Source organism: Indicator indicator, chromosome 2 (assembly GCF_027791375.1).
Source record: "Indicator indicator isolate 239-I01 chromosome 2, UM_Iind_1.1, whole genome shotgun sequence".
NCBI lineage: Eukaryota > Metazoa > Chordata > Aves > Piciformes > Indicatoridae > Indicator > Indicator indicator.
Window position 1 is genome coordinate 16496641 of NC_072011.1, and position 13701 is coordinate 16510341.

Here is a 13701-nt window from a genome sequence, read left to right on the forward strand (position 1 = left end):
TATGTTTGTCTTTTGGTGCCAACTAGAACCAGATGTGTATTGGGTAAGGGGAAGAGTTATAAAAGCCGTGGAAAACTCCTTTAAAATGGTTCAGGTTAACTTTGGGGCTAGATCACACCACTTACTGCTTTATGGATCCCTAAATACAGACTTTTGGAATTGCCAGCTCTTGGAAGATTCCTAAGGTGTAGGGTTTTTCTTAGAAATACACATTTCTAACTATGTTGAAATCCCCTCTAGCTGACTTTGCAGAATGTAGAACTCCAGAAAAGCAGAAAAGGTTCAATATCTGTTTCAAACACATTGTTACACTCTGCACTCCCTATATATATTGTGTTGACCTTACAGGGAGAAATTAAAAGTGATTGCTGTACAGGAGTAGACTCAGTACAGAAGAATATATAGCTAGCACCCCAGTACCTCTCAGAAGATGAATTAGGGAGAAGGAGAACAAAAAATGAGCTTCATATACTGTCAATATGACCATACAAAAGATGCAAAACACTTCAAATGTACTTTCCTTTTACATCTAAACATGAAGTTCTCCTATGTGTAAACACCTTGAACCCCCTGGAAAGGAGCAAGATAGATTTATTGCTGAGAATAGGTGTTAAGGGTCAGTTCAGCAGTGGTATTCATAGAGTCACAGAAATGTTCAGGTTAGAAAAGACCCTCAGAATCACCAAGTCCAACGGATAACCTCACTCTACAAGGTTCACCCCTAAACCATAGCCCCAAGTATCACATCCAAATGACCCTTAAAACACATCCAGGGTTGGTGACTCAACCACCTCCCTGGGCAGCGCATTCCAATGCCTGCACTCTTTACATAGAATTTTTTTTCTTAATGTCCAGTCTAAGCTACCCAGTCGCAGCTTGAGGCCATTCCCTCTTATTCTGTCACTATTTACCTGGGAGAAGAGACCAGCACCAGCCTCTCCACAACATTCTTTCAGGTAGTAGCAAGGAGGTCTTCCCCCAGCCTCCTCTTTTTCAAACTAAACAGCCCCAGCTCCTTCAGTCGCTCTTCATAGGATTTATTCTCCAGGCCCTTCCCCAGCTTCCTTGCCCACCTATGCACTCACTCCAGCACCTCCACATCTCTCCTGTATTGAGGAGCCCAAAACTGGACACAATACTTGAGGTGTGGCCTCACCAGAGCCGAGTACAAGGGGACAATCACCTCCCTACTCCTGCTGGATTAACAGAGTGCAAATCCAGTACAAATCACTGGATAGTCTTTGTGAATACACTTCAGTTACTCTTTACTTTTATAGTACATTAAGCAAGGAGGTGAGCCAGTGTACTGAACTTGTGGAAGAGTAATGCCCACTGTGTCTCCCAGATGCATGTTACTTGACAGATCAGTCCTCGGTGGTTTTTTATGGCAGATGCAGTAGGTATGCATTACACCCACATCCACTGGCAGAGCAAGGAATTAACAAGCACAGAGTGGATGTTTACTAGTCCTCACAGAGCTGAGGCAGGAATACCTAGCTCACTGGCTTCTGTTCAGACCATAAAACATGCTGGTGTTTCACATCACAACCCTCCATCATGAGAACTGAGACATGTGGAGTGAATACTAGCTGGACAATCAGGAGTGATGGGTGCAGGCATCATCTTTAGTGATGCTAATGTTAGGCTTTACAGAGCTCTGAACTTCTATTTGTAAATCCTGAAGGAAGTTATATACACTTCCCATGTTTATGGACCCTGAAGACAGGATTCATTCCTGCTGTTCAATAGCATAGTGTGCTGCTGTTTGAACTCTGGCTGATTCAAAATGTTACAAAAAGTGCATCTCGGGCCCTGAAAGTTATGAAATTATTTAAAAATGCTTTTATGAAATGCTGACAGTCTTTACTTGCTTACTTGTTCAAGCAGATCTGGAAAATGAACTCATACAGATTTGATGATGCTTAAAAAGAGTAAGTGATTGTCATGGTTTGAATCAGAACAAAACAGGTCAAACTGAACCAGAGGGTTAACCTGTCTGTTTTCCCAACACAGAAGTGAGGGAAAAGTAACACACAAAAACTTGGGATTGAGACCAAAAAAAAAAAAAGTGAGATAAGAATAGAGTTTTCTGATCAAAATCAGATAAACATGGTACAAAATGCATAATTACCTTAGCCTATTTGCAGAACAAGCACAGTGCAAAACAGCAACAAGCAGAAGCAAGAGAAATGAAAGCCCAAGCCAGAAAACTACTCCCCCATCCCTCCTTGTTCTGCCACCATCCCAGTGGAAAAGACCAACACCCAAGAAGCCAGAACCCAGAAGCAGCAACTGGAACAGGAAGCCACTTTTCATTTTTTTGAGGCTGGCATGACTGCAGCATAGTATAAATAACAGCAGCAGGTTCAACTCAATCCATGATAGTGATACAGGCACGTTGTGATGATACGGTGAGAGCTGACAGCAACATGTGGTAGAACGTGGAATATGTGAGGAATTAAAAGAAGTTAAAGTAAAAATGTTGTGTTCACCTGAGCCACAGAAACACAGTACCAACAGGGCAAACATCCTTCAGTGAAGGATGCAGTTTGTAATCCTCTTTCCAAAGGAGCGGATGAGATATATGCACATAATGTTTTTTCCCCACGGGATAACTCTAACTCAGAGAGCTGGCAAAGGTTTCAGGTCTTCATATGTTCTTTTCTCTGTATTTTGTCTGCTCTTCCTTAAACCTAACATTAAATTTAGTAATTTGTTTTTCTCACGGGTAATCCAAAATACAGAAGGTTGGAGACACAAGCTCTGGTCCTCTGAGCATGTGCTGTTGGTGACCAACACTTTAGTTTGTCTACAAGGAATGTTCTTTGAAGTTAATTTTTCTAGGTTCCTTTTCTAATAGGCCTTTGCTTTATTCTCCCAAAGTGGAATAAAACCTGCTGAATTTAAGATAGTAACCTTCATTTTCCAGGATGTCAGACAAGAGCCTTCTTCCTCTCAGAAGACCAATCCTGCAAAGTACTCACTGTGAGAGTCTAGGCAGACTTTCTTTCCTCTTGTCTAGCTGGCTTCCTCCACTCCTGAGCTCTTTAGATCATCAGTGTGAGTTGTTTGTTGTTTTTTTTTTGCCTGACTCCCAAAGAATCTGTCACTCCAGCTGAGTTGTTTGCTGGCTAAAACCCGTTCTTCTAAGAATAGTATATCTTCAGTTCATCACCTGAACTATGTAAATGAGATTGAATCCAGTCTTCTTAAAAGGAAAGCTACTATAGATAAAGCTGTAATTGGGCAGAGCCTGCCCACTAATGCAGCCAGGCTGGCTCATGCAAGTAGGCTGACGTGAGAGACACAGGCATTCACCCACAAACGTTGACTGTCAGAGGAAAGCTCCTGATTTCCAAAGCTGCTAGTTTTTAATTTCTTTTAAAGGAAAGATATTGTAATGTGGCTTGGGAAATAAGATTTTAGATGATGATTTTAATGACCTAGCCATTGAATTATTTGACCATATCTATACAGAAAGCATAAAGGAATGTTGAAGCCTACATGCCTTTCGCTCTCCTTACAAGTCTCCCTTAGACCAAGAAATAGTAAAAGTATGCAGTGACAGTGAAGAAGTTTTAGGTATTTGCTTTTCAGTGGTTGTTTGGTGTTTTTTTATTCCTGTTTTATCTTGAAATGTATTTTCTTGCAAAATACCTGAACATGGTTGCTTTAGGTGAGATGTTACACCTGTCCCTTTCTCCCCTCTCCTGTTTTTTGCACTGTATCAGCTACAAGCTCTCTTGCACATGGTGCTGTTGAAATCATAAAGTGAGATCTGGAAGTCTGCAGACGTATAGATCTGCTCATCCATCTTCAGGAAAGATGATTTCAAAACTGCAGAGAGAGCTGCAAAGAACATTGTGAGACAGCTGTTCTTGTTCAGCCTAGCAAAACGAAGTCTGAGAGAGCCTGAGTGCATTTGATGAATGCAACAAGTTGATACATATCCAGGGGAGAGCATGGCTAAAGGACAATGCTGGCACAAGTAGAAAGGAATAAACATTGGCTTGAAATACGAAATTCTAAATTAAAGGAAGCTTTCCAACAATTAGAATGGGTCTTTTATTGAATAGAATTTTAGCAGAAATAGCAGGAACAAAAAATGGAGCTGATTAAAGTTTATGAAAGGATTTGTATGATTTTGCCACCTGCATCAGCACAGTCTAAAATAAACAGACAAAAGACACCTTGTCTTGTCCTCCATCCCATGTTTTTGAGTGACAGCTTCCTGAGTTTTGATTGATCAGAACACAGCACTCTGCATATGCTGGAAAGGAAATTCATGTTTCTCAAAACTTAACTTTAGTTTTGTTTTGCAGTTTCATTTTGCACTCCTGCAAAAGGCAACAAATCATATGTTATTTCCAACTTCCACTTTACACAGTTATGCCACTGATCTGTGCATGTCTTCCAGGAGAAGGGTGCTTTGCAGTCAGTGTAGATGATCTGCTTGTGCTGCAGCACTGCTAGTTTTCCATGAGCTAGCTTCGTGTCACTGCTTTAGCTGTAGAAACAGAAATACCAGTACTATATGGCAAAATCCTAGGACAGAAAAGCTTTCACCCTCAATGCTTTAGAAGTTCACAAAAGTGAAGAAAAATTTCTTGTATTATACAACTCAGTCATGTGTGGCTTCTGTAACCATGCCTGGGATTTTTGTAGGTCCATTTGGTCCACAGCTTGCAAAAGGTCCCACTTTTAGCCTCCAAAAAAGTAATCTGATTTTCCAGTGCATATGGCACACTGACATATCTCTTGAAGTTTTTGAGACTTGATGTGTTCCTACAAGAGCTGTTGTATACTGAGTACTCTGTAACCCTGACCGTCGTTTAGGTGGTTACACGAGAGCTTTCTTAAGAGTCTGGCCCTAGTTTCTGTGAACAAGAAGATCTGATCTCAAAGTGAGATTTCTTGAAAATCTGGCCTTTGGGAAACTTATTCTAAACATAAACATATTAGCGATCCAAATGCTTAATGAGACGTTGCTTTGTTTTCCTATTTAAAGAGCATTTTATAGGTGGATTGCTTTTACAGCAGATGGCTTGATCAAGACAGCAGTGAATAAAAGACATTCCTCTCTGATGGTGTTTTGGAGACCTTTGGTTGAAAGGTCAGTTTGTGAGGAACAGATGTCTACATTAAGAAAAACAACCACAATAAAAATATTTGGCAGCTGGTAGTGAGGTACCTGAGGGATTGGCTTAAATAAATAGGTGGGTCTGAACTGATTTAGATACCTCCCTGTTTTGGCAAGACATGCAAAAGAAAGAGCAGACATGAAGACCTCAGGGCAGAATCATGCCATTTACAGACATCAGACCATGCCTCTCACTGTTCAAGATCAAGCCACTGCTGCCATTATTAGTTGTTTGTATTACTACAGTACTTATGTAAGTACTGTAGTATACTTATATATATACCAGGATTTTTGTTCTCTACTAATATGACTAGAAACAAAATGTGGTAATGGTGTATAGGTACACAACTTCTAAATTATTTCTTATTAATAAATAAAATTTTAGCATGCTAGATCCATAAGTAACACTCATATCAAAGAATTGCTCACACTTAAAATTCTCTGATTATCGTGTCCTTCAAGATCTTCAAAATACAAAACCTCATCTTTTCTTGCCATGTTTGTTATTAGTGGAATCGTTTTTTTTTTTTTAATGTCCTGCTTTTTCAGAATTAAATCAGTTTTTCAACTTTGAAGGTAGGTAGAATTTCACAAGGAGATGTTTTTTGCTATAAAAGAAGAGACCAGACTGTAACAAATATGTATGCTTTTTTCTTCTGCTGAAGTTCTTTCTCTGGAAAACAGAGGCAGTACGAGAATCTGTGTTCAAAAGAACCTGTTTGAAAGCTGTAAGAGGTTGCTATACAATGGTTCTTGCAAAACCATAGCAAGACGTTTTAGTCTACAATAGGCTGTAAATAAAGGAGGAACCTCTGTTCATGAACTGAGGGAATTGTGTGCAAGTTGGTTTTAATAACTGCAGGTGATGTGTTAGATTCATGTTCACACGCCGTAAGCGAGAGGTTGAAAAGGCTTTGTTTGTGAGATGAAGAATGTCATTGTCCAACACATATTTTGTTTTTCATCTGCTAATCTTAAAATGAAAAGATGCTGCTTAACTCTTGGAAATCTTTTACAAGGGAAGGAAGAGAGCTGGGAACAGCCATTTGAGATGTGTAAGAATGAGGATCTAATAGGAATATACTGCAAGAAACTAATCAATTCCCTCTTGAGTGATAAAAGTGACTGTTAGAAGTCCTTGCAGTAGTTGTTTGGCTCCTTTCTTTGCCCCTCGTTGTAGTTTTAGTAACACACCAGTAAAGCCCATATGGTTTGGATGGTGTGCTCTTGCTTTTACATTACCATTTTTCTGGAGTATTTGGCAAGGCTGCCTGAGACTAAACGAGCACAGAGTTCCCACCTGGGAACAGCAAGTCTTACAGCCGTAACAATGGTGCTGCAGATGTTATGTGGACTCTAAATGGCTCAACTACATTAACATCAGTGGATAATGAATTGGTTGTATAGTCACATCCAGAGGGTGGTGGTGAGTGGCTCAATGTCCAGATAGAATTTAGTGACAAGTGGTGTTTCTGAGCGACCACAGTATTGGGACCGTGGTACTGGGAGCAGTACCACTTAATGTCTTCATTGGTGACATAGTGAGATTGGGTGCACCCTCAGCACATTGCAGGTAACACCAAGCAAAGTGGTGCAGTTGACATGTCAGAGGGATGGGATGTCATCCAGAAGGACCTAGACAATCTTAAAAAGTGGGCCCGAGTTGGAGCAATCCTTGGTATCAGTACAGGTTAGGAGATGATGTGATTGAGAGCATCTCTGCAGGAATGGACTTCATGGTGTTGGTGGATAAAAAATTGAATGCAGCCCACAATGTGCATTTGCAGCACAGAAGGCAAGTCATATCCTGGGCTGTGTCAAAAGAAGCACGGCCAGCAGATTGAAAGAGGTTATTGTGCTGCTCTGCTCCACTGTTGTGAGACCTCACCTGAAGTACCATGTTCAGCTCTGGATCCATTAGCACAAGAAAGACATGGACCTGATGGAATGTGTCCAGAGGAGGGCCACAAAAATGGAGAACTTCTCCTACAAGGACAGGCTGAGAGAGTTGGCATTGTTCAGCCTGGAGAAGACTTATTGTGGCCTTTCAATACTTGAAAGTGGGCCTTTAAGAAAGTTGAGGACAATCTTCCTAGCCTGTTGCAACAGGACCAGGGATTTTAAACCAAAAGAAGGTACATTTGGAATAGATCCAAGGAAGATTTTTTTTTTTTTTTTACTGTAAGGGTGGTGAAACAGTGGAGCTTGCAGGAGAGGAGACCATTCCTATGGCAAATGATATCCTATTTGATTTAGCTTCATCTGTTTCTGAAGAGTAGAAATACCCTGGGGAAGATGCCCAAAATAAAGTTGCTATGAGCAATCAGTCTGCATCTTAGGAGGGTGGGTTGCTTCAGAGGAAGATGTCAGCTGCATAGCCATATTTGAACCCATGGCTGAGAGAATGGCCCTGTTCACATTCAGATTCACATTAATCTGAGTTTTCTAGCTTGTTGATTTCAGAGGGCTGGAATGAAGCCAAAGGAATTTGTTAGAAGAGTAAATAGCATATCCCTTGTTCAGTTTGCAGCCAGAAGTTGAAGATGCTGAATATTAAGGATGATTCTTGGAAGTCTAGAATAGGTAAGACTGAGAGCAAAAATCTTCCATGAGAAGGACTTGAGACAAATGGTATTTTTTTGCTGAGATAATACTTCAGTGAGAGGCAGAAGATGAAGTCACTCTTGATTCCCAAGAGCTCAAGCAGCAAAAAGTAGTCAGTGTTGTCAGGCTTGCTGTTGAATATATGTGGCATATGTCTGTGTCAGTTGGCTTCTGTTCACTTTCTTATCCATAGAGAGCACTATTGACCACTGCCCAGAAATACCAGCATCTCATGCTCCACCACTACCCAAGCCTAAGCCTAAACCCAAAAAAGCTCCGCTACCACCAAAAAATGCTATTGCTGCTTCCGCCACCACCAGCTGTAAGAGTAACGAAGCACCTCATGCTAAAAAAAAGGGAAAGGCTCCTGCTAAGCAGCCTCCTCTCCCACCACCCAAGCCAACAAGTCACAGTGCAAGTCGAGAAGCTGGTGAGTACTGCACAGGCAGTGCCAGTTACAGTGGGTGCATGTGCATGGGGGCGCTTGGCTTGGTCTTACAAGAACTTCTGCAGTTGTAGATAGCAGTGTTAGTAAAGAGCATGCCATGAATGTTATAGCCAGCTTCTTGCTGAGCTCTGGTTCTGCTGTCTGCAAACACCCCAGTCAATGGGCAAATCACTTTGCTGTTTAATGAACGTATGCACACCACCAACCACATCAAAGACAATATTAGGTTCCCAGTTCAAGTGTGAATGCTGGCAACAAAATGAGCTGGAGAACTGCTGAAAAATCAGCAAAGAAAACTCTGACTTCAGAAACTAAATGTCTGAGTTGCCCCCAAAGTAAAACTACTTCAGTTTTGGTTCTTTCTGCTGGAAATACCTACTATTCCAATTTATTTGATAAGAATACAAGAACTTTAAAGAGGTAAGGGATAAAACCATCAAGACATCTTTAACAGCTGTTGGGTTGTTTTAGCTGGGGGAAAAAAAAAATTATAACTCATTAGAAATGGCCAGGCTTCCCTGAGCTGGTTGATAGCTTACTTAGTTCTAAATACGCACTGCAAATGGAAAATACCAATCATCAGGCTTATAGTAGGTGTGTCTATCACTACAATTTTAAACCAAAATTCAGTAGTGATGCTGGATTAAAGATTATAGGTAACTGTTTGTAGGGATCTGGAGTTTGAACAGTTGTAATTTAAATGACAGTCAAAATTAAAACATCAAAATACACTTTGAGCAGAAGTAGTATTGTGATGAATGGACTGTATATAAGCATTGGTGAACTTACACCAGCATTGTTTTTTCAATCCTCTGTAAGTCTTTGAAAGCCCTTCAGTTCATCCAGTTTTCTCTCCAAGCATACCTCTACATAACTTGTATATTTTGGCATGTTTTGTATTTGAAGTACACAGAAGAGGACTGTTTGAAAATATTGCAAGACTGCTAGAGTTACAATAATAACCTTGACATAAGGTATCCATTTACTTGGTATTAACTGTCATAGAATCATAGAATTGTTAGGGTTGGAAGGGACCTCAAGGATCATCTAGTTCCAACCCCCCTGCCATGGGCACAGACATCTCACACTAGATCAGGTTGTTCAGAGCAACATCCAGCCTGGCCTTAAAAACTTCCAGGGATGGGGCTTCTACCACCTCCCTGGGCAACCTGTTCCAGTGTCTCACCACTCTCATGGTGAACAACTTCTTCCTAACATCCAATCCGAATCTACCCATTTCTAGTTTTGCTCCATTCCCCCTAGTCCTATCACTACCTGACTTCCTAAAAAGTCCCTCCCCAGCTTTCTTGTAGGCCCCCTTCAGATACTGGAAGGCCACAATAAGGTCTCCTTGGAGCCTCTCTTCTCCAGACTGAACAGCCCCAACTCTCTCAATCTGTCTCCACAGCAGAGGTGCTCCAGCCCTCTGCTCATCCTCGTGGCCCTTCTCTGGACACATTCCAGCATGTCCAGATCCTTCTTGTAATAGGGGCTCTAGAACTGGATGCAGTACTCCAGGTGGGGTCTCACCAGAGTGGAGTCCCTATTACATGAGACAACCACAAGAATGAACAATTAGAAACCCCAGATTTTGCTGTTGTATTTCACATGAAGCTTTAAAACTCATTTCTTCTTAGATGAAGAAACATTACATTATCAGGCATTTCAGAAATAAAACACCCCATCACATAAAGAAATTTTTATACCAGTAGTTGGTAACAAGCTTTCAGGTATCTGAGTCCTTAAATTAAAATACATTCAGGTTCAGTAGCCTTGCTGAAATGTCAAGCAGTGGTTGAGAGTGGGCGTAAAATACATGTAAGCATCCCTTGTATAAAATAGTACCTATTCTACTAGGAGTTTCTTACAGTGTTAAAAGCACATTGTATTCATTGGAAGCAGAGTAATATTTAAGAAATAGAACTGTTTGGGAATGGTATTAACACAAGAGGTTTATTAATCCCTGTGAAAGTGAACACATGACTCAGCCACTGATCCAGTCCCATGAAGAAGGGGAATACAAGGAACAGCTGGGCTGTGGCTCCTCTGAGGACACCACAGCATATTCACGAACTCAAACAGCAGAACTGGGAGAAGGGGACTTAAACATAGGCATGGATACATGCCAAAAGGCAAACAACAGGCATGACATTTTTAATTTAATCAGAATTCAAATCTGCTGAACAAGAGACATGACAGAAAATTGTCAGCCAGCCCAGTAAAAAGTAACAATAGCACTTTTTGACATTTTCCCAGCATCAGTTATAGTCTGGCTGTATTATGCTGGAGTTCTTAAGTGCAAGCATCTAACTGTTTCTGTTGATCTCCAGCCTGTGTTGAAGTGCTTTGTTGGATCAGAACCAGAGCCCTTTCTTACTACCACTCACTCCGTAAGGTTCCTGCTAAATAATACGCAGGTTGGAGCCACCATTTTTTGCCACTGCAATTATGAACTGCTGCCTGTACCATTTCTTTGCTTCCTTTTGATTTGCTGGTAGGTTAAGTCGGTGATTTGTAGTTGCTGTGGATGATTTGTGCAGTATGAGTAGGTTTGGTCCAGTGCCCGTTGCGGTCACCTTGTGACACAAAGAGGGACAGTGATCTGTCTGATTTCTGTGGATTTTTCCAGATGCACTGAAAGCCTCACAGGACTCTCATGTTTATAAACCGTATCACTCAGCTGCAGAAGAGACTGGTATTGTGTGTCTTTTGAATTATTTTCCATATTCTTTGAGACTGAGAACAGTCTCACTGTGAAAGCTATTTTTATCTCGTGAACTTATTATGGCCAGTATCTCTGTGTTGGTTCTATCCTGATCTGCTGGGGTTTTGTTTTTATTTAAATGCTCATGAGTAAAGTAAGCCTTTCAGCAGATTTCTGTTACAGCTTTCTCTTTCCCTTGGTAAGCTTAGCTGCAAGGCTGCTTGCTGTGTAGCTTCAGAATGCTTTCATTTGTTCTCTGGAGGTTAGTGCATATTTACTACAGCAGAAGCATTTGAGTTGGATGTAATTTGATGAAAAGGGCTGAATTGTAAGATGGTTGTCATTTTTATTGCTTTTTAAATGAAAGGAGTTTGAGGCTCCCAGTCCAGATGATGAGTGCATCAACACATCAATCAGAAATGTGGCTGGAATGCACATGGGCATGCAGGATAGCTGAAATCTTTTGCAAACTTGGGCATTATAAATAAATGTTTCAGTATGGTAAGTATCACAGGATTAAATGGCAGCATCACTGGACAGCTTGTACAGCTAGTGTCAAAACCTTGTTTCACTGTGTTTTTGAAGGCTATCCAAATTGCTTACTGATAAGACAAAGACCTCCATTACATACAGGAAGCCTTTAATGCTTCCTTTCTTCTGGAGGTCGTTTGTGCCGAGTGAGGTCAGTGGTTTCTGCCTGTTTCATGAACATGCCCAGCTGGACTTGAAAGTACATCTTGTTTTGCTGTCCCTCTGCTGCTTGTCATTAACTTAAGAACAAACCACTTGCAATAACACTGTGGAAGATCATTGACTGATAACTGTAATTGTCTTGAGGTGTTCATTGAAAAGCATAAGGAAACTCAGGGAGTTCTTCTAGTGCTCGGGTCAAAAGTTCACATAATAGAAAAGGTAGCTTTCTCCGTCAGGGCACTAAACACATTTGGAATAAGAAGTGGGCTTTTGAGGTGATGTCCGGGCAAACTGTAATGGGCCAATGCAGAAGGCCTCCACTGTTCTTGGGTGTTTCAGTTTTTTTCCACCTCAAATGTGAATTTTGAAGTGCAACAATTACTTACCTCAAGCATTTTAGGTGAAGTGTCTAAATGGAATTATCAAGTGTAATATTTTCATTTTTTAAAAAGCAGCACACGTTAGCCATGCAGAGAGAATGGTGCAAAAATCATATAGTGGCAAGGCTGTAAAATGTTTTTTCTTTTCTTACTTTAGCTAGCTCCTCTCATGCAAAAAGAACACCAGTCTCCAAGTCTTCTTCATCACCATGCCCTTCCTCCACATCATCTCATCCCAAAGCCTCTAAGGAGACTTCCAGCAAATCAAGCACATCAGGGACTTCCAGGGGCAAGAAAAAGCCTGGGAAACAGTCAGTCCCACGAACAGCGCCAGATGGGGCTGCTTCTTCCCCCTCAGGTGCCACAGCTAGCAGGTTGGAAGTGAACGCAGAAAAACCTGAGCCTGAGCAACCTTCCATAGTAATTTCTGAAACGGAGGATGCAGACCAACCAAGCAAGCTCATTGTCCCCCCTCCTCCCTCTGCCGCCCCTCCTCCGCCTCCACTTCCACCTCCTTTTCCTGCTGCAGTTGGTCAGCAGACAGTCTCCTCAGATGTCCAAGTTGTGTCAGAAGGCTGTGTGACAGGGCTGGCTGTCTCTGGATCAGATGCTAAATCTCTTCTCTGGACTGAGGATGGCACAAATGAGAGCCTGAGCAGTGCAGCCCTAGACAGCAGTCAGGATGCTAGTGGAGAAGACACAAAAAGGTAAGATGGTGTGGTAGTTTTAGGCTATGCCTTTAACAATTTTTCACAGGTCTTGAACAGAAAGTAGTAGAATGTAAATAAATCACCATTGGGTGTAAAAAGGAAAATAATGAAAATTCTAAACAATCCCATTGGAAAGATAATGGACTTAAACTACTTGTACAAAACAATCTATTTCTGTCTTTGCTTCTTCAGCTCTGGCTGATGCTTCTCCTGGCTTTACTTCTTGGCTGCACTGCTTTGTTGTGACTGGTATTAACAATAACTTCTCTGTGCTGTCTCTTGTCCCTTTTGTGTACAGGAGGGCAGAGAGGAGCAGAGAGGGGGAGAAGCTGTTGCACCTCCCCTGGTCTTTGGCCAAGGGGGTCTTGTGCTGTTTATTAATTGTAAATACCTGTAAATATTGTAAATACTGTATATTTTGTACATATTCATTACATTCCATTGTAGATTGTGGTTTTGCTTGTAAATACAGCTTTCATTTGCTTCCAACTGAGCTGGTCTGGCAAATTTAATGTTGGGGGGATTTTTCAACCCACCACAGATGGTATGGCTATCATGGGTGTGTGGTAACACCTACAGCCAAAAAAACCACATTTCTTTTATGTACGAGATGCTGTAGGCACATGAGGATCTCCTCTGTTTCTTCTATTGACTTGTAATAGTTTGTGTTGCATCCCAGCACTATTTATTCCTTGCCAGTGCTTTTGAGCCGTTCACCTGGAAGGGTTTCCCAGAAGGGGAACCTGCCTGCTGTGTCATGGTGTGGCTTAATGTCACCACTGCAGTACCTAGTAGCACTTCTATTTCTTCCTCATAAAGGCAAACAAAATTATGCTGAATTACAAGGGGGCTTTATCTTTTGTCTTTTCATGGACATTAAATACCTCACTGCTAAGGCTCTCAATTCAATAGCTGAACTGACTTGCACACTTGAAAGTGACAGTTTTGGGCTTCAGTTAGGTGTTTCCAAAGTCTGTCACTGTCTTAATAGATCATCTAAGTCTCAGATACCACAAAATCTA

At 41.3% G+C, this 13701-nt stretch overlaps 1 protein-coding gene across 1 annotated transcript in view; it reads left to right on the top strand.

Moving 5' to 3' along the window:
• PHACTR2 (phosphatase and actin regulator 2) overlaps nucleotides 1-13701 on the top strand; it is a 145125-nt gene that overhangs the window by 109583 nt on the left and 21841 nt on the right. Inside the window, exons 5-6 of the mRNA XM_054399294.1 lie at nucleotides 7938-8174; nucleotides 12127-12676. Of these exons, the coding sequence (XP_054255269.1) occupies nucleotides 7938-8174; nucleotides 12127-12676 (787 nt within the window). The remainder of the gene's footprint in view (nucleotides 1-7937; nucleotides 8175-12126; nucleotides 12677-13701) is intronic.